Source organism: Sparus aurata, chromosome 3 (genome assembly GCF_900880675.1).
Source record: "Sparus aurata chromosome 3, fSpaAur1.1, whole genome shotgun sequence".
Lineage (NCBI taxonomy): Eukaryota > Metazoa > Chordata > Actinopteri > Spariformes > Sparidae > Sparus > Sparus aurata.
Window position 1 is genome coordinate 3,608,881 of NC_044189.1, and position 24,071 is coordinate 3,632,951.

Here is a 24,071-nt window from a genome sequence, read left to right on the forward strand (position 1 = left end):
TTTTTGCAAGTTTTCACAGATGGAAATTGTAAATTTGAAAAGATTATCTTTACACCTTTTTTAACGTTTTTTTATTCTCCTGATTTTTTTTTCATTTTTTGATTTTTTTTTTACTTTTTACCAGTTTTCTCCTTGAAAAAATGTTCCTGAAAATTGTTTTGTTTATCCTGAAAAAAAAAAATCTGTAAAAAAAATGTAAAAACGGAAATTAAAATAATCTTTCCTTGATGTGAGAAACTAAAGATTCCAGATGGATTTTTTTTATTTGAAGAGAAAACAAATTCAGGAGAATTTGTAAAAAAATGTAGGAGAATTTTTTTTCCATGTGTGAAACTTTGGTTTCACGTATAAAAAATTATCCTGGAAAAAAATTATCCCCCACTAACTTTCAGGTGAAAATGTATTTCATGTGTAAACCAATAAAAACCTTGAAAAAGTCTTAAATCTTTAAAGTAATTGTAATTTAAATGTTGTGGAGTAAAAATGTGAAACATCTAACTTTAAAATCTTGTGTAACGTGTAAACAAAAATAAAGAAATAAAACAAATTCACAGCTCAAACCTTTTTAAACATTTTTTATTCTGTGCAACTTTTCATTTCAGTCGATCGATCAAACATTCTGACAAACAATCGGACTTTAAAGACCTCATGAAAACACTTTGAATCCACACTGAGCTCAGAAACTCCAGACGACTTATTTGGCTTCTGCCGTCTTATTTTCTGTCAGCATTTCCTGTTTAATCTCCGTTAAACGTTCCAGTTTGTGTTCCACGAGGGTCTTTAATTAACTTTAGTCATTTTTTCTTCCTTTCACACTTGATTTATTTCTGTTTTCTCTCCACAGATGCTTTTTGTTTTGTTTACAGTCAGATAATATAGATCAACAGTTCCGTTACAGCAGCAGCAGCATCTGTACAGATCCATGAGGTGAGTGAAGTTTGTCTATTTGCTTTAATGATTATTGTACACTTGCTTTGTTTTTTGTTTTTTCCTCGACATTAAAAAAGGAACAACGTCAAATTTTAGTCCACTTCCTCTCCGAGCGATTTTCAGGTTTTTTTTTTCCTCATTTTTGACGCTCGGTGGAGAAAAAACAGCCGGACTGAAAGTGGACGTTGTTCCTTTAATGCATCTGTTTTCTGTGGTGAACACGGCAGGTTATTGATCAAGCAGACATTCAGTAAATGATGTGATTGATGAGGTGTGAACGGTGATGCGTTCATAGCAGCAAGGTCAACAAAGAGAGGAGAACTGGCACGAAGCGAAGTAGAAAAGAATCCTGATTGTTTCGTTTTTTATTTATCTTTTTTTTTTTTTAAACACACCTCCTGCAAAATGGCTTCTCTCTCCAAAAATATGTACACGTCCTTAAACAGGAAGTCTGAATCGTGGCTGCAGGTGTGTTTTCTCTGAGACGACTAAAAAAAGACGACGTCTAATTCAATTCGTAACGATGCTAAAACTCAAAGATGGTAGAAATCAAACGTTAATCTGAACTCGTCTCTAAAAGCTAAACGTACGTCAGGAGAACAGGAAGCGGACGGCGTTACAGCTCAGCCGTGTTTATGTACAGTAGATACAACGTTGAGCCTTTACAAACTGTACAGTTGTTCTAACAACACGTTTTAAAATAGTTTTTTTGTAAAAGAAAAACAAGAAAATGCTCTCAGATTTCCTGTTGTTGCCAAACGTCGCAAAATCACAGACGAAGTTCTTTCAGACGAATCTGTCTTTGTTTAATTCTGCGAAAATTTTAAATGTAGCGCAACGATTTCTATTAGCATGAGTGGTAAAATAGTAAAGAGGGCGCTGAGTTATGATTAATGGCACATAAATATGACACCTTCCCTTTAAATGTAGAGGAAAGAATCAAAATCAGCTGAGAGATTAAAGTCAGTAACACTTAAATTATTCACTTTAGTTGAGCCGTCGGGATCTGAAAGTTCTGGAGTCACAAAATTATGCAACAATCAGCATTTTTTTTTTTGCTTCTTTTGAAAATAATTACAACATAAACCACGATGTTGGTTTTGTGATTGTTCTTTTGTGCGCTTTCTTTACAGTTATGTCTCAGATTCTCTACACTGAAAGACAAAACACAGTAAACAAAGTTAAAGATGTCGTGATCATATCGTGATTGTGAAGTCTGATATTGTAACAGCAGTTTTACAAACCAAGTGATGATCAATAGAAATTCTGTAAGATTAAAAACATGCAAGACAGAAAACCTCGAGTGTCATTTAGTGTGTTAGAAATCTGAGCTGGAGTTAATAAATATCTAAAAATACTCTTTAAATTCATTTTGGTTCTTTAATGATGCGGTTTCTCTTTTGTACAGAAGCCCAGAGGGACAAATGAAGACAGGTTATTTCCTGGTGATCCATTTTCTAAGAACTGGTAGTAACTAATCTATGAAAACAAATAAACAAGGAATATTTCAGGGGAAATATTTTTTTTTTTTTCTGTCTACAATCTGTGAAACTGAGTGTGAAAGAAAAAGTTTTCTTGAAAATGTTTCTCCTGATATTTTACATTAAAACATTTCAGAATATTTTCATTTAATGGGTAAAACTGAGTTGAGAACAAATACTCCTGGAAAAGTTTTTATGTTCACACATGAAAAATAAAATTCCTGGGGGAAAAAAAGTAAAAAGAATGTTCTTTGTTTTCAGAGAGAGAAAATAAAAACACTTTTTGTTTTCTCCTGAAATATTTGTTTTTTTTCATGTGTGAAACCAACAGGAAAGAAAATGCTCCTAAAATGTTTTCACGCATTTTCTCCTGAAATTTGTTTTTGAATGAGTTTTCACAGAGGGAAATTTTAAATTTGAGAAAATTATTTTCACAACTTTTGAAATGTTGTTTTTTTTTCTCCTGGGTGACAAAAAAAAACATTTTTTTTTGTCTTTGTTTTTCATATGAGCAAAAGAAAATGTAAAAAAAACTTTTTGACAACTAGAAAAAAAAAGCATTTCTCTGAAATACATGATTTTCCAGGAGAAAATAGATGGAAATTTTAAGGAAAAATAATTGTGAAACGTTCCCAAAAAATTTCTCCTGGAAAGAAAATTCCCCAATAAATTTTAGGTAAAATTCTTTCTTTTTTTTCTTTAAAACAAGAAAATGTAAAAAAGAAAAAAATTATTTTTTCCGATCAGTTCTCGAATCACAAACATGGGAGAGAAAATGGATCACCAGCTAAAAAAGGGAAAAAAGCTTTCACTTTGCGTACTCTGAAATACGAAAATAGCAAAATTAAAATCCTTCAAGATGCATTTTCAGGATGAGGTGTCATATTCTGTTATATGTTGGATACTTAACAGTTTAAGGCAAGTTGATAGTTTGAGATGTGTGAAGTTTTGACTCTTCCTACAGTGAAATCCCAGAAGTCATCAATTGGGTAATTTATATTTTAGAGATTAAACTTCTGCACAAACACAGAAAAATAAAAATCTAGAGAAAAAAAGCATTCGATTGTTATAAATACAAATTAATAAGTAGAACTCTTAAATCACTTCAGTGGACAGTTATGTGCAAACTTTTTCTTTGTGCGTCACGTGTGAACCTGCAGCTGAAAGGCATCGCGACAGAATCTGTGCCAACAATTGTTTCCTGCACGAAACAGAAACATCAGTGTGCAAAATAAGATACGACGCATCATCTTATCGATGAAGAAGACGCCAGTGAAGGACTTTAAAGTGCCGTGTCGTTCTGTTCGACCTTCACTGGGGTGCAGTTACAGCTGATGACCACAGGAGGGCAGCAGAGTTATTGCCTTGAAAATTAATTGTCTACATAAGCTTTCAAGCAATTTATGCATTTTTTGTTAAACAACCCTGGAGTAACTTTTTCCACCTGTTTGCTCTAAATCACCTGCTGTCGTGTTGGCTGAGTTTGTGACCAGTAAAAAACAATTTCTACTTCGGATCAACAGAAACCAGAGAGACAGAAGAATAGATGTGTGTGCTGTTGTCAAACGCCACTAAGAGGAAGAGAAGAGCATCGGTGTGACGTTACTTCAGCGTGTGTGTGTGTGTGTGTTTCAGTGTGTGTTAGGGTTTCCTCCAGGTCAGCGGAGGGATGGCGGCGTTGGCGTCGCAGCACGAGTCGCTGCTCTCAGAGTCGGCGGGGAGAGCCGGCTTTTTCCTCTCCTTCTCCTCGCTGTCCGAGTCGTCCACCGTCAGAGTGATGAGCGAGGTCGACTTCCTGTTGGAGACGTGAGAGAGATTAATGTGGCTGTTGGCGTCCGTCTGCTGCTCGTGTCTCGTCAAAGAGCTCCACGTGTGTCCTCACCTGTCTCCGCTCTGTGTGATGAGTCTCCTGCAGGTCTCCATCTGGACGTCCAGGCCTCTCTTCATCGAACACATCTCCATGTACTCGTGCAGGTGGCGGTTCATGTCGCTCTTGGCTGTAGCCAGTTCCAGCTGAAAACAACACATCCATTAACTCTCATGTCGGGGTTAGGGATGCAGGAGGAGCTACTTTGAGCGCACCTGGTTTCAGAAGTTGTTGACATTGTTATGTGACATGAGCATTAATTGCTCCCAGTTGAATTACAAAAGATTAACAACTGTATTAGCATGTTTTTCCCCACTACTTTTGTAATTTATGGTCAAAGAGTTTTCCCTTTGACCCCGGTGAATCCTGCACAGTGTTGTTATGGTGTCACATGTGAGGGTGGTTACTGTGTGTTTCAGTCGTGAGCTAAATAAACACAATGTTTATGTACCTTTAACTGCTTTATTACGTCTAACAGAATCAAAATTTATCTGTCAAAAGTAACGAGCCTGTGGACATAAAAACAGTAAAACTCTCGCCAAAATGCAACCGAGGCTTCATGTAAAAGCATAATTATGATGAAAGAGGCACTTTCAAGATTTACTGTATTTTCACTTTCGGGTCAAACTCATTTCAATGGGAGTGCTACGGGCACTTTTACTATAGCATCAAAATCTCTGTTTTTAAAACAGTAAGAAGTCTCGACACAACATGAAACTTTGCTGGTAGTATCACCAGGGTCTCTACACATGAACACGAGCATTGAGAACATTGTTTGTGTACACAGAGTTTACTAAAAAGAAGGTTTTTGAACAACTCACGTTAGCAGTAGCTAATGTGACGTAACCTGGAGGACAGTTAAGGTGGAACTACTGTCTTCCAGCAACAACTATCCACGCGAGATCTCACGTGACTTTTCTGGCTTTTGATTTCAGTATTGTTTCTTATATGAGGCTCCTTTTTCAACTTAAAGGTCAATATTGTTTTTCGCTAACGACAAAACAACAAATTATCCTGCATTTATATGGAACTAAGCTTTAGGAGCGTTCCACCTTAACTGTCCTCCAGGTTACGTCACATTCTGAGATCGACACTTCTCCACTGGCAGGACGGCGGCAAGCGGAACAAGCTACTGCTAACATGAGCTGTTCAAAAACCTTCTTTTTAGTAAACTCTGTGTACACAAACAATGTTCTCAATGCTCGTGTTCATGTGTAGAGACCCTGGTGATACTACCAGCAAAGTTTCATGTTGTGTCGAGACTTCTTACTGTTTTAAAAATAAAGATTTTGATGCTATCGTAGCACTCCCATTGAAAATGAGTTTGACCCGAAAACGAAAATAAGGTAAATCTTAAAAGTGCCTCTTTCATCGTAATTATGCTTTCACATGAAGGTTTGACTCGGGTACTTTCACAAAAAAAGCCTCGGCTGCATTTTGGCGAGAGTTTCCACATCGATATTTGAAACTGTTTTGAGTAAATCTTTTAAGGTATTGTATCGAAATTAGAAATTCCAGCTAAAGATAAAAGTGAACAGAGAAAACCAAGAACACAATCTGCAGCTTGAATCAGTTCACTTTCAATTTACGGGTCAGTTGTGGTAGTTTAACAACAAGTCATTGATTAGCACCTCTGACTGCCTCGGCTCATGGGTATTGTAGTATTTCAGATTTATTACCAGAACTACAATCGACAATTAACCAAACGTTTGATACCTGATGTCACTTTTGACCCAATTCAAACAATAAACACCTTTAAATGAACCTGTGGAAACTGTTTTTCATCACCGTCTCACCTCTATCTGGTCGATGGTGGCCTGGTACTCCTCCTCTCTGGACTTGAACAGAGACTCGGTGTCTTTAATCACCTCCTCGATGGACTCATCTGGCTGCAGCTGGATACAGCGAGTGGACGTGAAGAGAAGAAGAAGAAGAAGAAGAAGAAGAAGGATTTACATGATAAAACTGAAACTAACATCAGTCATCAATATTTCATGAACGTTTTGAAGAAGAACTGCTGAGTTTGAGATCAATCTCAGTAAAATATGTGACTTCTAACAGGTCCAACAAAGCTTTTATGCATCATTTAGGGAAAATCAAGGTGAATTTTGGGTAAATGTTGCGTTAAACTGTATTATTATTATTACAGCGAACTGTTTGAATAATTGTGTATCAGCAGGATAAATCATTAAACCTTTTGTTTGTCTTGTTTACAGTACAAAACCTGCAGATATTAAATCTACAGGCTCGTACATGTTGTCCTGTTGTAGGAGGAAATGGGAGCTTTTATTGTGAAGAAACAGGAAGTCTTGTTGTTATTATTGTACAAGAAGCTGTCGAGTGACTTTACAATTACTTCAGAAACTAGAATGTGTTCGTTGTTCATAAATTGCAGAAGATTTATCAGCTTTTTTTTGGCACTTAAATCAATTTTCAATAAATTCTTCTTGTTAGAAGCTCTAAGTGCAGTTAAAGAAACAGAAACCTGAGAGAGAAAGAGCGTCACTACGTCTTCTGATCTGCTTCAGTTTCCCTGCAGCGTCTCTCAGCAGGTTGTTTGGTTTCTGTGGTTTCATTAGATAAAAGCAGCTCACAGTTCAAACAGCTCGTCCTCCAGCTCAGGTCAGCAAAGTGGGACGAAGTAAAAAAAAATAAAAACAGGAAACAACCCCGCGGCTTCCCTGACGCTGAGAAAATAGATCTGCTGGATCTGAACAGAGCTCCGTTAAGTGCTGCTGCAGCCGAGGAGACTCCTGTTTATGAGTCGGTGCTTCTCTTTTATATCGGCAGAGACGTTGACTTCTTACTAAAGCAAGTGTAGATAACTGTGAGTAGAAATGAACAATCTCCTTCTGAGAGTTGTGAGTTCTTCTCCTTTCCACTGCAGTTTCATCCAACATGACGACATTTAACAGGGTCATGGTACAGAAAGCTCCTGGACTTGTAAACTGATGTTCAGAAATTAATTTTAAAGCCTGTAAGCATCTGTGTGTGTGTGTGTGTGTGTGTGTGCGTGTGTGTGTGTGTGTGCGTGCGTGCGTGTGTGTGCACGTACCTCTCCTTGTGCTTCCCCTCCCAGCGAGTATCCGGGAAAATCTTCCCAGAGCAGAAGAGTCTCCTCAGTTTCCTCCCAGGCCAGACTGTCACAGTCGTCCTCGAACTCACACTCCCTCCTGCACAACACACACACACAACACACACACACACACATGCACACACAACACACACACACACACACGCACACACACACGTTAACGGAAATAAATATAGTTGGTTTGTGTACAATATTTTCCTTTCCGTTCATTTTCACGTACAGCTGATTCAGCATCCTCTGCATCTGCTCGTTGATCTGATTGGCCGACGTGCTGCACGACTCCTCGTCTCTGGCCCCGCCCCCCTCGCCCTCGGACATGCTCATGTCGTCTCCGTCGGCGCCCTTGGCCGACTGCCCGCTCTGCTTCCTGGCCCGGCCGCTCAGCGTGGGCGGGGGCGTGGCCACCTGTTGTCGAGGAGACGTGTTGGTTAGAATGAAGGCAGACGATTGGTTGGTTGTGGATTCTCATTCACGAGCACAGACGCACCTGGAACATGTTTATCATGTCCTCGCAGTTCCTCTGCTGGGCGACATCACAGAGGCGGGCGGTGATGTCGATGCGGCGGCAGATGTCCATGTCCACCTTCATGGCCTTCTCCTGGATCTTACTGTCCAGATCCGACAGGTTCTGATGGACGGACACACAGAACTCTTCATGGACATTCAGCTAAATATTGTTGTTTACTCAGAAAGATGTCCAGCAACATGTAACCATGGAGATCAAGTGTGATCATTGTGTGATTTCTGGCTTACGTTGCTGACGAGTCCTTTAAAGAGAACCAGTTCTGCCTTCAGCTGCTTCACCCTCAGAGCCAGCTCATCCTGACACACCTCGCTCTCCTGCAGGTCCTGAAAACACACACGGCATGAAGAGATCACCAAAATGTACAGACTACATAAGAAGCTTTTTGTGTGTAATAAGTTTAGATTTGATAATCAATAAATTAAGGCATGTTTAAAGCAGAAAAATGTCAAGGATTTGCTCGTTTCAGCGTCTTAAAGGTGATGTTTTCTGCTTTTATTGAAAAATGGCCCTAGAGAAAAAATAATAAATTTATGAGAGAATTTCTTTTCATGAGAAAAAAAAAAATTTGTGAAAAAAAAAACGCAAGAAAAACTTTTATGGGAAAAAAATTGAGAGAAAAAAAATTTACAAAAAAAATCATGAAAGAAAAAATTCACAAGACAAATAATTAATGAAAATAAAAAATTGAAAAAAAAAATTCACAAGAAATAAAAAACTGAGAGAAAAAAAAATTCACCACAGAAAAAAATTCACAAGACAAAAAATAATGAGGAATAAAAAATTGAGAGAAAAAAATTCCGGACAGAAAAAAAATCATGAGAGAAAAAAAAAAATTAAGAAGAAAAAATTCACGACAGAAAAAAAAATATCACGCAATTCTTTCCAGCTTCTTATGAAGACTCTCTGGTTGTTCGGGCTGTTTGCTGGACAAAAAAAACAGGGAAATTATCATGTTTATTGTTATGACATCTTGTCGACTAAATCTTTAATTTGATGATGAAAATAATCATTAGTTGCAGTCTTACTGTTGACAAACCAGGGGATGTGAAATAAGTATGCAAGTTTAAGAAAAATGTTGACATTTACTTTAAAGTTCTGCCTGTATGATGATGATAACTGCTTCAGATGATCTTCGTCTTGTGTTTTTGTGTCTGATGTGTTTTAATGTGTCTGTATGTTTTGTGCTTTTCACCCCTCAGATCATTGGTTTTGCTGGCTGTGTCTTAAAAATCACTTTTCTTTAACGGACGTCTGAACTGTAGCGTTTCAGTAATCCAGCATTTTAAATGTGACTTCACCTCCTCCAGCTCTGCCACCTTCTCCTGCAGGTCCATTCTGGCGGTGTACTCCTCCTCCCATCTATAAACACACAGACAGACAGAGAGCAGCGATGTAAACACAGATTCATCAGCACCAGGCAGATAATCACATCATATTCAGACTGTACACAGAAACACAGCTGCTTTCAACCCACTGGAGGGAAAATAAAAGGTTAACTTGACCATCAATATTTGTATTTTTGCATCTCAGCAGACAAAGATGACTGATTATCTCTCTTCATAAGATCGCGGCCTTATTTTCAGCTCAGATGAGTGAAGCGTTTCAGTTTCCTGATCTCGTCTCTGCAGCTTTAAGACAAAAACCCAGCAGAGTTACCTGACTGACCTACACAGCGTCACAGCTCCTCCTACCAGCACCAGTGTTACTCAGCAGCTGTTACATAAAGGAGACGCCATGCTGAGAGCATGAAGAGCATGAAGAGGATGAAGAGGATGAAGAGGATGAAGAGCACGAAGAGGATGAATAGCATGAAGAGCACGAAGAGGATGAAGAGCATGAAGAGCACGAAGAGGACGAAGAGGATGAGGAGGATGAAGAGCACGAAGAGCACGAAGAGGATGAAGAGCACGAAGAGGATGAAGAGCACGAAGAGCATGAAGAGCATGAAGAGGATGAAGAGGACGAAGAGGACGAAGAGCACGAAGAGCACGAAGAGCATGAAGAGGATGAAGAGCACGAAGAGCACGAAGAGCACGAAGAGGATGAAGAGCACGAAGAGGATGAAGAGCACGAAGAGCATGAAGAGCACGAAGAGGACGAAGAGGATGAGGAGGATGAAGAGCACGAAGAGCACGAAGAGGATGAAGAGCATGAAGAGCACGAAGAGCACGAAGAGCATGAAGAGCATGAAGAGGATGAAGAGCATGAAGAGGATGAAGAGCACGAAGAGCACGAAGAGCATGAAGAGGATGAAGAGCACGAAGAGCATGAAGAGCACGAAGAGCATGAAGAGCACGAAGAGGATGAAGAGCACGAAGAGGACGAAGAGGACGAGGAGGATGAAGAGCACGAAGAGCACGAAGAGCACGAAGAGCACGAAGAGGATGAAGAGGATGAAGAGCACGAAGAGCATGAAGAGCATGAAGAGGATGAAGAGGATGAAGAGCACGAAGAGCACGAAGAGCACGAAGAGCACGAAGAGGATGAAGAGGACGAAGAGCACGAAGAGTACGAAGAGCACGAAGAGCACGAAGAGCACGAAGAGGATGAAGAGCACGAAGAGCACGAAGAGCATGAAGAGCATGAAGAGGATGAAGAGGATGAAGAGCACGAAGAGCACGAAGAGCTCGCAGCCACTCGACAGAAATAAACAGACGGGCTGAGCGAACACTGCTGAGTGATTTCTGGCGACTGTCCCTCTGTTGTGATGCGACGCAGCTCAGTTCTAATGTGTAAACTCGCAGCAATGTCAAAAAGAGAAACATGCAAAACATCCTAATTTTATCCCCGACTTAAGACATCTGATTTTACCAAAAACTGATCGAACACGCTCTTTCTCATCCACATTTTTAAAGCTCTATACTTGAAGTTTTACAACGTTTAAAAAGAGATCGTATACATCCTGGTTGTCTCTTTGGCGTGACAGCTAACCGTTAGCATACTCACAGCTTCTGTCACTCGCTGTGACTCGAAGTGTAACGACAGCCTCGACAACGACACACTGATTGATTGATAGCATGAGTGGGACATTTTAAAAGAGGCTCTGTTGAACTTCACTGTCGTGCTGGAAGAAGCAGGGACAGACAGATTATCAACCCTGGTGCTAAACAAATTCAAAAATGTGCTACTTTTACTCGCCCACAACAATATCTGATCTCAAAACCTCAATCTGCAAAGGAACTAGTAACTAAACGTATCAAATAAATGTAGAGAAGTGGACGTATGAAGTAGCAGAAAAGGGAAATACTCAAGTTAAGTACCTGATTTTCATTTTTACTGCAAATGAATATCTGCCCCAAATATCAGTTTTCAGTCTCATTGATTTTTTTTGATGATCTGTATCGACCTCTAGCTGGAAGCCGGTTGTTTGTTTATGGTAGCCGACTATTATTTTTCAAAACTAAAGCTAACTTCTGTTGCTCTCTGTTAGTGGAGAGCAACATCCGTCACTCGCAAATGGCCAATAGAAAAACAGATGAATACATGTAAATGGCTGCAAATAGTTAACGAGAGCCCCTTTAATTGTGGTGAATACCAAAGACAATTCTCGGCAGCATAGCCTGAAAGCTGAACAAGCTGAAGTTAATGTCCTTAAATGGCCACCGTACTGCGCTGACATCCTCTCGACTGGCGCCCTGCGAGTGCCGAGGATCCCAGAATCAGAAAGTAAAAACTATTATTCTGATGTATCGTTTCGTTTCGTCTCTAATGATTTGTAACTGTTTCCTCTTTGTCCTTCACATGGACGCCGCTCAGCTGAGCCGCTCTCACAACAACATCACGTCTGCGGTGGCTGACCTCGGATCAGATTACCAGCAGGGAAAACATGAGTACTGACTGAAACGTGACTTGTAGATTCTTTCTCTTCATACAGATGAAGATCAGACGTGTGTCAGATGTGAGAGGTGTGAAGTTACAATCGGTTTGTTTTCATCTGCAGTGACGCTCAGACTCAGATATGTTAATGAGCAGAGGCGATGACATCACAGTGATGGACGACGTCCTCGCTGCTCTGATCTGCTTGTCAGTCTCGACACGTTGCTCTGCAGTGAAGCTGCTGGTGTCACTGAGTCTGACTGGATACACAGAAACAGGTTCATCTCCACTGATGATGATGATGATGATGATGATGATGATGATGATGAATCAGGAGCCTTTGTGTTTTATCTGCCCTGCACTTAACGAGCGGTGATGTCATCACACCATGAGGTCATGGTGACATCGATTCCAACTTAACGAAGACGTCAAGAAACACCGCTGTGTTCTGTCAAAGTTACAATGCTTTGATCGGATATTTCAACATGTTAGAACATTTATTTATTCACTTTCTTGGAGAGAGAGAGAGAAGGTGAACTTAGTTTAGCATAACGACAGAAAGAAGAGAGGAAGGTTCTTAAGTTTAAAGATCAAAACAATCACAGTAAATTACAATCAGTCAAAACAGCTCAACTCCGTTTCTTTCTTCTAAAACACTGGATGGTTTGTCTGGGGAACCACCACAACTCACTTTGTTCCCAAAATGTTGAACTAGTCGTTTAATAGAACGACAAAACATAAAAGAGGAGCTTTAAAAAAAATAATCCCTGCTAGCAACGTTACGTTACAGATAAACTCAGCAAATTCACCTGCCGAGGTGCAACGCTACACAATAACACATCTCAAAACTAAACAACAGGCACAATTCAAGTGTTGTGATATGAAGTGGAGGAGACCAATCTGAACACTGAATAACCAGCAGTGATGTCACGAGTTCAGGAAGTAAATTAATACAACAGAAACGCAACAACGAGCAACCAGGACGGCATCTGTGCCGCTGTACGTACGAGGTGATGCTGCTTTCTACTTTCATCTGTCCATCAATATCATCTCCAAACACAAACATAAAGAATCAAAATGTTAAAGAATAATAATTGTGGAAAATAACTGAGGGAAAGAATACAAAACATTGACAGGGATCAAACTAAAACATTTAAAAATTGTAAGTATATACATTAAAAAAAGTAATTTATAATTTATAATTAACATAAATACTCCTTTAAATAAAAAATATATATACACACCAAAATAAACGAACAATTTAATATGAAAATAAGTAAATGCTAATAATTATTCTTCTAAATTCTCATATTTTCACAATTATTTGTTTGATTATTTATCTTTATATTTCTTTCTTATACTTTTACCGATTTATTGTTTTTGTAGAGCAGGGTCGGCCCGCAGGTCAAGTTCAGCTCACCAGAAGGTTCAGATTTGTCCCGTTTCTATAAAATAAATACAATACATTTAATTTTAAAAAGATATAATATAGGTTGGTTTATGTCGGTTGATTTCTGTGGGGTGAAAAAGGAAAAAGGCTCTTTAAATATTCAGGATCAGGATATATATATTTATTTTAAATAATCTGCCAGAGTGACGGTTTGCACAGGAAGTCAGTGAATTTAATAACTTTGGATCTGTGCACCAGTTTTGCATTTTAACAAAACAGAAGTTATTTCAGACAGCAGTGTGCTTAAAGTTTGTGTTTTTCCCTCTCATGTTAAACATGATGATGCTTCTGTGCAAAACTGGTGCAGAAGATTTAATGCACAGCGCTCTGACCTCCACCCAATGCAACACCGTCTGGATGAGCTGGAACATGAGAACCAGGCCTCCTCACCTCAGAACTCACTAACGCTCCTGTGCAGCCAGTTACTACATCTGATGCTAAAACCTTCCCAGAGGAGTGGAAGCTGTTACTGCTGCAGATGAACGCGTGTGCTTTTAGACTCACACCTTCAAAAAGAATCCGACAGCAACATTTTATAATCAAAAGAGCGTGACGGTAAAGATCCAGTGAACTGAGATGAACCGACAGAAGAGAGGTGTGTGTGGTTTGGGGATGAAGTCGTTAATGATGATGAAGCCAGCGCCGGCCGGCCGGCCTGACGCTGCAGAGTCTCACATGGGACAGAGGGAGGGAGGTAAAACGAGGAAGAAGGGCAGAGATGGATGACGAGTCAACAGGGACAGCAGCAAAGACAGGAGAGAGAGAGAGAGAGAGAGAGAGAGGAGGTGAAGATACGCAGAGCTAAAACAGTGAGAGGGAGGCAGAGGGTGAAATAAAATGGAGAGAGGAGCGCGGTGACATCACTGCTGGCGGTCACAGGCCTGTGCTGCATTGCAGCTACCAGGACGAACCCCAGCAGGGAGGAGGAGGAGGAGAAATGAGAGGAGGAGGAGAGGGAGAAAAGGAGGAAGAAAGAAAAGAGATGTGAGATCACTTGAGAGAAAAACAACTCCTCATGTTCAGGTTCTCCCCCGACACTTCGTCCCTGCAGACAAACAGGCAGCCAAACATTTACAGTCACAGGAAAAATAAAGCAATATTCATTCAACCTTCCTGGAAGAAGCAGCTGCTGTTTCTCTGAAGTATTTTAACAAAATGTAAATGTCCACTTCTTTAACATAAATACAGCCTCCAGCTACGATAAAGGACAGTGAGGTGACGTCCTCAGTATCAGGAAGCAAAATTAAACAGTTAATGGTAAATAAAACATGAAAACGCCATTAAATAATAAATACTTTTAGGTGGACTTGTGTTCTCAGTATTCCTGTAATCCTGGCTTCTACTAAAACAGGAAGCTCCTGGATAATTTAAGACTGTGAGAGAAAATCAGTGAAACCAAATCCATAACTTTCAAAATGTGCCAGTCGGCTGATTTAAGCTGCTTTAAGTTTTTGTTGGGTTTCTATGAAATGCAAATTAAACCGACCTTCTTGCTGGATTACACCGCAGGAGCTGAAGTGGTGACACAGCGAACGATACAGCTGTGCTTTCCCCTGTAAACACACCGACTTCTTTGTCTCACAGCTGCGTCTCTGGGCAGGATGAGCGTCCGAGGGGAAACTTGGTTTTACCCCTGGATTACCTACTCATGGAGGGGTAACCTGCCCTCCTTAACATCCAGCCTGAGGTGGAAGTCGCTCTCTCCACCTCAGAACAAACCAAGCTGGTCAGAAGTGACTGCAGCAGCCACACAGGTCGGTGTGTTTACTGGGGAAACTAAAAAGGTCACAAACTTGTGAATTAGCACGGATGCTAAGCACCGGAGACGAAGCGAGAAAAGCGATGGAACCAAACAGACCAACAAGATCTGCAGTTACATTCCCGGGTGAAACAAAATATTTAACAGGTAAAGAAAACGTACAGGAACATTTTACTGAGCAGCGTCTTTGTAAGTACAGACATTAAAACCATCAGTGGTTGTTAAAGTCTCATCTCTCTTCACTTCACTTCACATCAAATCAAACTGCTCGTCTCTCTTCAACTGATGGACTTTAGTTTGCACTTGTAAATGATTCAACACTGCCAGGAAAATCACATTAAGGACGCTCTTAAAAGACGGTGGAAATATTCAAACATTTACACGTCCAGCTCACTTTCATAGCTTCCAAACGAGTAAAACGTGAATGTAGATCAGAGCAGCAGCACTAAACTGTAAAGGATGATACGCAGAGCAGCACGCAGGTCAGAGCGAGTCGTTGCTGTTCAGTAGAACGTCCTGCAGCTCCTGAAATCGATGTGACTGAAGGTTTGTCCTGCAGCAGCATCCTGCCTCAGCAGGCGGACAGAGGAGAGGTCAGAGCTCCTCAGCATAAAGCAGCAGCGGGTGACGGCGTGTTGATGTGTGTCATGATTGTGGGAAACACAAGCTGCACGCCGAGCGAAACCCAAACGCAGCTTTAAATAACATCCCACTGATTCCTTTGACTTAAAGCTAAATTAATGCAGCAAATTAACAGATATTTCTTTTGTTTTGTTGCTGTGCATGAACATTTATATCATGGCTGCACATTCATGGAAAATCCAGATATTACAATATTTGTTTTCCGCGATAAATGAAAGATTACAGATTACTTTAATCCTCCTATTCTTCCTTTGAGTGTCTGTATCGCCATTATCAGTCTTAAATGTTTACAGTAATGTAGGTTTTTACTGATTGTGACACAGGTTGCTGTATAAAACTGATAAACTAGAAGGTGAGAAGTGATAACAGTTGCAAAAAACTATGGATGCAATCAGTTTTAAACAGATTTCAATGTCATGTGTATTTATTAAATTAGTTATCAAAATGAGGTGTTCCAATATTTAATCTAATACAGTAAAATAATCCTTTAGTTTACGTTCTGAGCACAAGTACAAACCTGATATATTGATAATAATATTACTGTATATTTAATATCCAAATCCATAAATGTGCTGTTAAGATCGCTAATAAGTTAAACTGAGAGACCGTTGACAGATGAAGCATCCAGGTGAGAACATCTGTTTGTTGGCTGCGATCACAAAAACAGCTGGATTGTTTACATCGTCCTCAGTAACGGCTTCCAACAACACAACAACTTTCATTTTCTGAGAGGACTTCCTGCAAAACTGCCTTTGTTTAGAGTGAACCAACCTCGACAATCAACATTTATTCACACTGATAAATCAATAACTTGTCTTTTTCCAGTAAAATCAATTTTTTACGACGTTCCGCTCTCGTTCCTTCGGGTTAAACGCACTCATTAGAAGTCGCTTTGCACCAAATCGTCTGCCAAATAAATGTGTCACGTAACGTAAAAGCTAATCTCGCTCTTGAAGCGGCTGTCCTGCTCATCGATTCACGGTAACGATCCAACACAACCACAGACATTAACGAGATCGCTCACTCAGCACTAACTAGATGGTGAAATCATTGTGGGGTGAGAAGTTACAAGTAAACTAATTCTGCGAGGTCAAGGAGGAAAACCAACAACACGAGCGTACAATTAGAATAAAAATACACATGATAACTATGAAAATGTTTTGTTGAAAGCTCCCTAATTAACTGCCAACCTCCTTAAGTCTGTATTTAATTGTTTACTATCATTTATTGTTCGCTCTTCACTCAATTCTCTGTGTAAACTGTGTTGTGCTGACATGAGACCAGAGTTACAGCCACTGATTAATTAGTTGTCAATTATTTTATTAATCACATATTTTGACAACAGATTGGAGTAACTTTTTAGATGGAAACTGTCTCTATTTAGCTTCTTTAATGTTAATATTTCTGGTTCCTGTCCTGCTCTATGACAGACACCTGCAATTAAAACAGTCCAGATTAGTCAAAAGATAACATTTGATTTATGCAACTTGTTTAATGACATTCGTATAAATTCATTATTCTTTTAGTTTCCTGCGTCTGAATGTGAGGCGGGTCATCCCAGGGTGGGTCAGTATCACTATCTGATGTTATAAATTAATTATTTCAGGTAAACTGTGATTATTTCTCTGCTCTTCAAGAAAAACTGAAAGAAAAATAGTCTTTAAAGCTTTTGTTTATCCTGTTCATTGAATGTTTTTCTGAAGTGATTTTATATGTATGTTAATATTTTCATGCTCGAGGATATCCTGCCTTAAAAAGTTGATCACAAAGCTCCAAACGCTTCTAAAGAAAATCATTCTTTACCCTATAAAGAATAAATCTTGTGTGTCAGAAACAAGACACTCGATGTCTTCATGAGAACTGAGGATCCAAACGATGCAGCCATGTTAGATTTATAGAGAAACTCTGTGATGAAGGTGAAGATAAACATCCCTTACCTTCTCTTGTACTCGTCTCTCTCTCTCTTCACCTTGGCCAGCACGTTGTACAGGGCCCTGATCTCAGGTGTGATGGTGTCGATCTGGACCCCGACACCGTCCGGGTGCGTCCAGGAGACTCCGGGGCCCGTGACGCACGACTCCCTCCCGGTGCCAAACCGGCGGGTATGGTTGAAGGACCAGATCGTCCCGGGGAGGAAGCGCGGGGGAGGAGGGAGGACGTTGTTGGTGTTGGTCCCGGTGTGACAGGCCAGTTTCTCGTTGATGTTGGTGATGGTTTTGGACGGGTCCGTGGGACTCAGGGCCGGGCTGATGGAGAAGCCAGACGTGGTGAGGTTGGAGTTTGAATCCGTGGTGATCGGGTTGAGGTTGTTCCCCAGCAGGTACTTGTTGTCAAACAGAGGAGGAGGGTTCAGGGTCGGGGAGAGGAGGCCGCCGGGCATGTAGGCCGGGTTGTTGGCGTTGTGGAGCGGGATGAAGCCCGGTCTGGGCGGGATAGGCCCAATAAATCCAGTCTGGACCCCCATCTCTTTGGTGAGCGGCTTCTGGTGACCGTCCCCTCCGCAGTTATCCTCCAGAGCCTGCTGCAGCTGCTTCTCCAGCACCTTGTTCCTGCGCTCCAGCTCGTGCACTTTGGCCAAAAAGCAGCGGAAGCGCAGGTTCAGGGTCTTCAGGACGCTGATGTTGGAGCCCAGGTCGTTGCGCAGCGCTGTAGCCGCCGGGGGCCCGCGGTGCAGGGGGTTGCTCAGGTGCAGGTAGGCGAGGCCCGATGGTGGCAAGGAGCCCAGGTCTAGCCCGGACAGCCCATCAGGCCCGAACCCGCCGTGGTCCCCCAGAAAGTATCCAGGCTCTGGGATGGCGGAGTCGGTCTGGCCCGTCATCTGGTGATGATGCTGCTGCGGGGCCAGGAAGCCGCTCTCCCCCAGGACCGGATTCATACTCGAGTAGGAAAATCTGAAGTGCTCGAAATCCGGCATGAACCCAGACTTCTAAGTGTTCAATTCTGCAGGTAATTCTAAAATCAGATGGTCTCTTTTCCCCCGAGCTTATCAGGCCTAGCTGCCTTTTCTATGAGCCCTCCTCCTGATCTCACCCGATGCTCACCTTCCTGCAGAGGAGCTGCGTGCTGGAGTCACACACTGCGGTTTGAAGGATGCTTTAAGGGCCTCAGAGCGCAGCTGAATAACAAACTCCAAGCTGAATATCACAGCGAGCTCATGCTGAGGAATAAAGAAAATAATATCAAACGCAACCAGGTGTCTCTTAACTCACTCAGCCCTGCAGCAAAACCAGATTGTCGACTTTACTTTTACGCAGCAGCGATTTTTTAGGGCTCAGCGGTGACGCGCAGTCATACAGATTTTATTCTAAAACCTCAGAATAAAGCGACACGGAGATATAATCTGCAGCTTTACAGAAATACAAGCACCGTACCTGGTATTTAGAGGAGGGAACACTAAGTTTGGCACCAGATAATGAGGCTAAACGAGTCCGAGCAGAGTGTCGAGCAGCGGTGCAGCAGAGACCAGCAGAGATAAACACAAGTGAATGACTGCGGCGGCATATACCGTACTGACGATAGTAGAGGAGCACCAGGGAGTCTGGCTGCTACCGTAGTGATCAGAGTAGATGTGCACCAAACGTCCTAGATTGAGACCGTATAACGTCTGTTTACAGTAGAAACCAGCTGCATCGCGCTCCTGCTTACACATGATTAAATTGTACATGTTCATGCTAAAAAAAAGAAAAAAAAATAGTTTTTATGAAATCAACTGCCAGTTTTTCACCCGGAAGTAACTGTTGTTGTTGCTGCGACGTCACACAGATAATCAAAAGCGATTTAAAAACATTTGTATTTTAGTTTTCAACGAATAAAATGCCAGTTTCCTTTGTTTCAGGCATTTTTATAGACAAAGTGATTGATTACAGTTTAATCATGGTAGCTAGCTTAATCGAGGGATAGCTAGCATAGCTAAGTGCCGCTCCCAGTTGATTTATAATGAACGCTAGCTAGCTAATAAACAGGCTAGTGCAGCTAGCAGCCATCTAGTTGGTATCTAATTAACATTGTAACACATAAACACGCCTCTAAATTACTTTGCGTACTAGTTAAGTACAACAGACGTTCACTCTGCAAGTTAAAATGAGTTTGCTTGCGTCCTGAATTTGTTATTCACTTTATGGGGCGGATTCACGGTAGCTAGCTAACCGCTAACGTTTGCTAGCTTTACATAGTTCATCGCGGTTTGCGTCTGACTTTCAAAACATTAGCTAGCTTACGTGAGCTATTAACTGCAGTGACCCGTGAAAACACGTGTACATATTAGAAACCTCCATTGCACATTTCTCTCATAAGATTATCGGCAGTAATTTGAAGTGTCAGACATTTGGGGATCTCCTGTTTACTCTGAGACTGTCTCTCTCTCTCACTGTCCTCTCCGGCGGCTGCCACGTTAATGTCGGAGCTCTCTGGTTTTATTTTGGCTTTTCTCCCAGAAACTGATCTGAGACTCTGCACTGAACTCAGTGACACCAGTCTGAAAATGTGTTTAGAGGCTCACTGGATGAATGAACTACTTCAGCTTCATGCAGCTCAACAGACAGGTGTCATCATCACGGTCGTGGGCCGACGCAACGCGACTTCCGGTTTCCCTCACGTCAGTTTATTTAGAAAAAAACTACATAAATACATTTTTTATATCCTTCTTGAATTGTGCCATGAATTACAAAATTCAATGTCAACTTAAAAGGTAATTTTCCAAGTTATGCAAGTCACAGTTTGTCCTGAATAAAGTAAAACACCAACACAACATAACTTTGTGTTAAACTGATCGTCTCACTCTATATACGTCACCAACATGGCCGCCAACTCGACACAGAAACTGAACAGATGATTGGTTAACAAGATGACGTCACTAACGGAGAATAGGAGTATTTGAAATTTAAAGAACGCCAGATTTCTATTTCAAAAAGTAAAATCATAAGTAGGGAAAGTAAGAAAAAAGAGCTAGAAATCATGAATGAAATCAACAGTATCTGTAATAAACTCTCTATAAATGAGGATAACAAACAACAACTTTTACTTTTGCAATCTTCATTAGATAACATTTAAATTTCTAAAGCCAAAGGAGCATATATTAGATCAAGAGCGAAATGGATAGAAGAAGGAGAGAGGAGCTCAGCATATTTTTGTAGACTGGAAAAGAAGAGACAAGAACAGAATGCTATAAGAACATTACTGCTAGACGATCAAGAATGCACTGACCCAGATTTAATTTCTAGGGAAATATTTAAATTCTACAGTAAACTATATTCGTCCTCTTATTCATCCCCAGATGCTGATGCTTTCTTTGAGCATGTTAAGGAATGGATCCCCAGAGTTGATGAGTGTTTCAAAAACGTATGTGAGGCAGATATCAGTATGGCAGAAAAGGAAAAGGCTATGACATGCCTAGCATTGGATAAATCTCTGGGATCAGATGGTCTAACTAGCAATTTTTACAGGCATTTCTGGGATCATCTTAAAGGGACAGTGCGTAATATATCAAGTATTTAGCACCATCTAGCTGTGAGGTACATTGCAACACTCCTTTGCTCAACCCTCCCGTTCTGAAGACGTTGGAGACGTTCCGGAAGCTACGGTGGCCCTGACGGACAAGAAGCTCATTTTCAAAATATGAACTCTTTCCCAACAGCGTCAAGTATTTCTACTTATTCAAGCAATGGGGTAAAGATGTAGTTAGTTATTGTTATTGTTAGTGACGAGCGCTTTCGCTGAGCTCCCTCTCAGTTCCACAGTCTAGCTAGCTCTGAGCGAAAACGCGGTTAGCCTTACTACGTAGTATCACGTAGTGCTTTGTGTCCCTCTTGGCAGTCCATAGTTTTTTTAAAACTGGAAAGACATGGCGGCCTCCATAGAGCTTGCCCGTGCTATGTATATTCAGTATTCACTTTTTTTATATTCTGAAGCCTGAATAAAATAAATGATAACTACACAGTGTGTTGCTCACTTGCTCAAGGGTGTCTGGGTTGGGACGGGTGAAATAATCTATGGGTGGGCTCACTGGGCTGCTTGGGGTCTCTGGTGAGATCATCTCCACAGGAGATGATGTACTGGGCCTGTTGCCTATCACAAACCTGGACTTAATTAAGTAGAGGTACAGTGTGGAATAGGTTAAGTTTGAACAAGATTTCATGCACATAATGAGTCTGCATGCAACCAGAACTTTGGCTAGTTGGCTAAAGTATGGAAAACAATAGTATAATGATCTGAAAAATGGACAAACACTAATTTTATTTCAGAGAGACAGTACAGCTCAACATAATGTATAGACAATGAAGCATGACATAAGAGGAAATACTTGTAATTTGTGTACTGCATCATGAGTAATATGTATGCAGATGTTTTATTGTAACAATAGTTAATCAGCGTTTTATTAATTTTAACTGTATAATATTAAACTGTTGAAAGGACAATAAACCATAAACACTGACTGAAAAAAATATGTAAATCATACATATTTGTTAAGTTGTTAGCTCAGCGTCCTTCAAGACCAAATTGGAGTGTGGAATTTTCCAGCACCGCCTTTGTGTTTTTTACTTTCCTTCTCCATTTTTGTTTTTCGTGTGCTGGTGTGTTGTTGTTGTCTTTTCTCTCACTCTCTTTCTCATCATCGACTCCTCATCATTAAAAGTGATTGGACGAGGGGGGGTTTATTGTGGCTCTAAGGGTCAACAAAACATTTCACTTCAACATCACTAACTGGTCATTTCTAGTTATCTACTCACTAATTTGTGAGTCATTTTTATCACCATGACCACAATCGTTAACATGCTTAACCGAGTGTTTGTTGTGTTATCATTAAAATAAAGGTCCTTGAATCTTCACATCATCATTTCAACCCAAAACACGATCTTTTCTTGAACCCAACCAAGCCATTTTCATGTCACCCAGGGGCTCAGTTACACTGTGGGTAATGTAGGCACCAGGTTTGGATAATCCGTCCACTGCTGTAGAATTACACTCCTATTACACTGTTTAACTCATTATGGACAAATGAAATCAAATGATCAAAACCGATACAGCAGAACCGACAATATCTCCTTTTATATTCCATAAATTCCCCTTCCTCTTCAAATTGTGCTGCCTACATTACCACATTGTCATTTCACCACTGAGTGACATCACTGAAGGCAATTTATCAGATTAATGCAGATTCCTCTGACACCAAAGTACTTTTTTTCACATACAGCAGTACAGTACAGTACAGTACAGTGTTCCCCAAGACCTAAACACACTTTGATGTATTAATGAATGAATGAATGAACAACCACTCCAGCTTCTGCTCATCAGAGCACCAAAATATTTCAGGGTTTTGTCCATAGATTTCATGAAATAATACCTCTCTCAAATTGTCATACTTTGTACAGTATAAAAGGAAATGAGACTCACTCTCTACTTCATCTAGCTCACACATTTCACATATTCTATTCTCCTCGGGAATATTTTTAAATCGACCGACCTCAATGGCCAGAGGAAGAATACCAGATCTCAACTGTGCAACTAGACATCTTTGACTTCTCTGTAAACGTGATGTAACATATAATTCAGGTCCAAAATTAGATTTAATCTTCATATATGTCCTTAATTTTGGTTTTAATAGGACATTTTCAAACCATTTCTCTTCAAATTTCAATAGAAGCATATTTTTAATGAAGTTAACGTTATAGCACAAGTTATTCCTATAAATATACACCATAAATTTCTTTTTACCAGGGGGAACTATGTAATTTACTCCATATAAATACTTTTTTATTTATTCTACCCTCTGCCATGTTGTTTAGTCGATTCCACAGTCGAATCATTTCACATTTTCGTTGTACACATCCTGGAATCCAGCCCATATCTCCTTCTATTGCTGGAATTGGCGCAAATTTATGGACACCCAAAATTGTTGGAGTTACCCTTTAACAGTTATGTTTTGGTCATTCACTTTGCACAAATAATGTCCTGTTGGTAAATGCAACACCTGCCACTTTCACCCACGCCTTCACACATTTGCACACTGATGGCGGAGGCGGAAGCAGCAATTCACACATTTGCTCTCTCGCTGATGGAACAGCCACCAAGAGCATTTTAGGGTGAAGTGTTTTGCTCAAGGGCACTTCAATATGCAGCCAGTGGAACCACGCTGCAACACTGCAGGTTAATTTGGTTAATCAGTGTTAAATATAACAATGTTATTGTTTTTATAGTAACTGTGTAAATCACGTTGCCAATAAAGGCTAATTACAGAGTTTTGTCATGTTTAATTCATTTGCAGAAATTCCGCCTCATCAGGTCGGTGCTACATAGACTTTTAGGTGAATATTTGGATCAAAAGGCTTTTTGTGATAAGTAAAATGAAAACTAAGATCAAGACACAAGTGGAACTAAAAAAACATTACATTTTTGTTGCCGTCACACCCATGTTCACTTTTGTGACTTCCTCATTTGCAAGTCAACGTTTGCAGGATGTTTGAAAAAGCAGCACAACTCTGAAGGAACTTCACTTCTCTGTTCATCTTTC

The 24,071-nt window shown here is 40.5% G+C and overlaps 2 protein-coding genes across 3 annotated transcripts in view; one reads left to right on the top strand and one right to left on the bottom strand.

Annotated features, from left to right (window-relative positions):
• LOC115578552 (B-cell receptor CD22-like) overlaps nt 1-24,071 on the top strand; it is a 79,183-nt gene that overhangs the window by 49,911 nt on the left and 5,201 nt on the right. The gene's annotated exons all lie outside the window — the stretch shown is intronic.
• Nucleotides 561-19,154, bottom strand: LOC115578549 (intermediate filament family orphan 1-like). 2 transcript variants are annotated; one of them, XM_030411564.1, is made up of 10 exons: nt 18,937-19,154; nt 17,503-18,722; nt 9,197-9,257; nt 8,126-8,221; nt 7,860-8,000; nt 7,593-7,777; nt 7,334-7,451; nt 6,075-6,173; nt 4,294-4,424; nt 561-4,206 (listed from the first exon to the last, which is right to left on the bottom strand). In XM_030411564.1, the coding sequence occupies exons 2-10, from the start codon at nt 18,477-18,479 to the stop codon at nt 4,053-4,055; spliced, it is 1,962 nt and encodes a 653-aa protein (XP_030267424.1). In that variant the 5' UTR covers nt 18,480-18,722; nt 18,937-19,154; the 3' UTR covers nt 561-4,052. The 2 variants fall into 2 exon arrangements, with proteins under 2 accessions (XP_030267424.1, XP_030267423.1); XM_030411563.1 differs by having other exon boundaries at nt 17,503-19,154.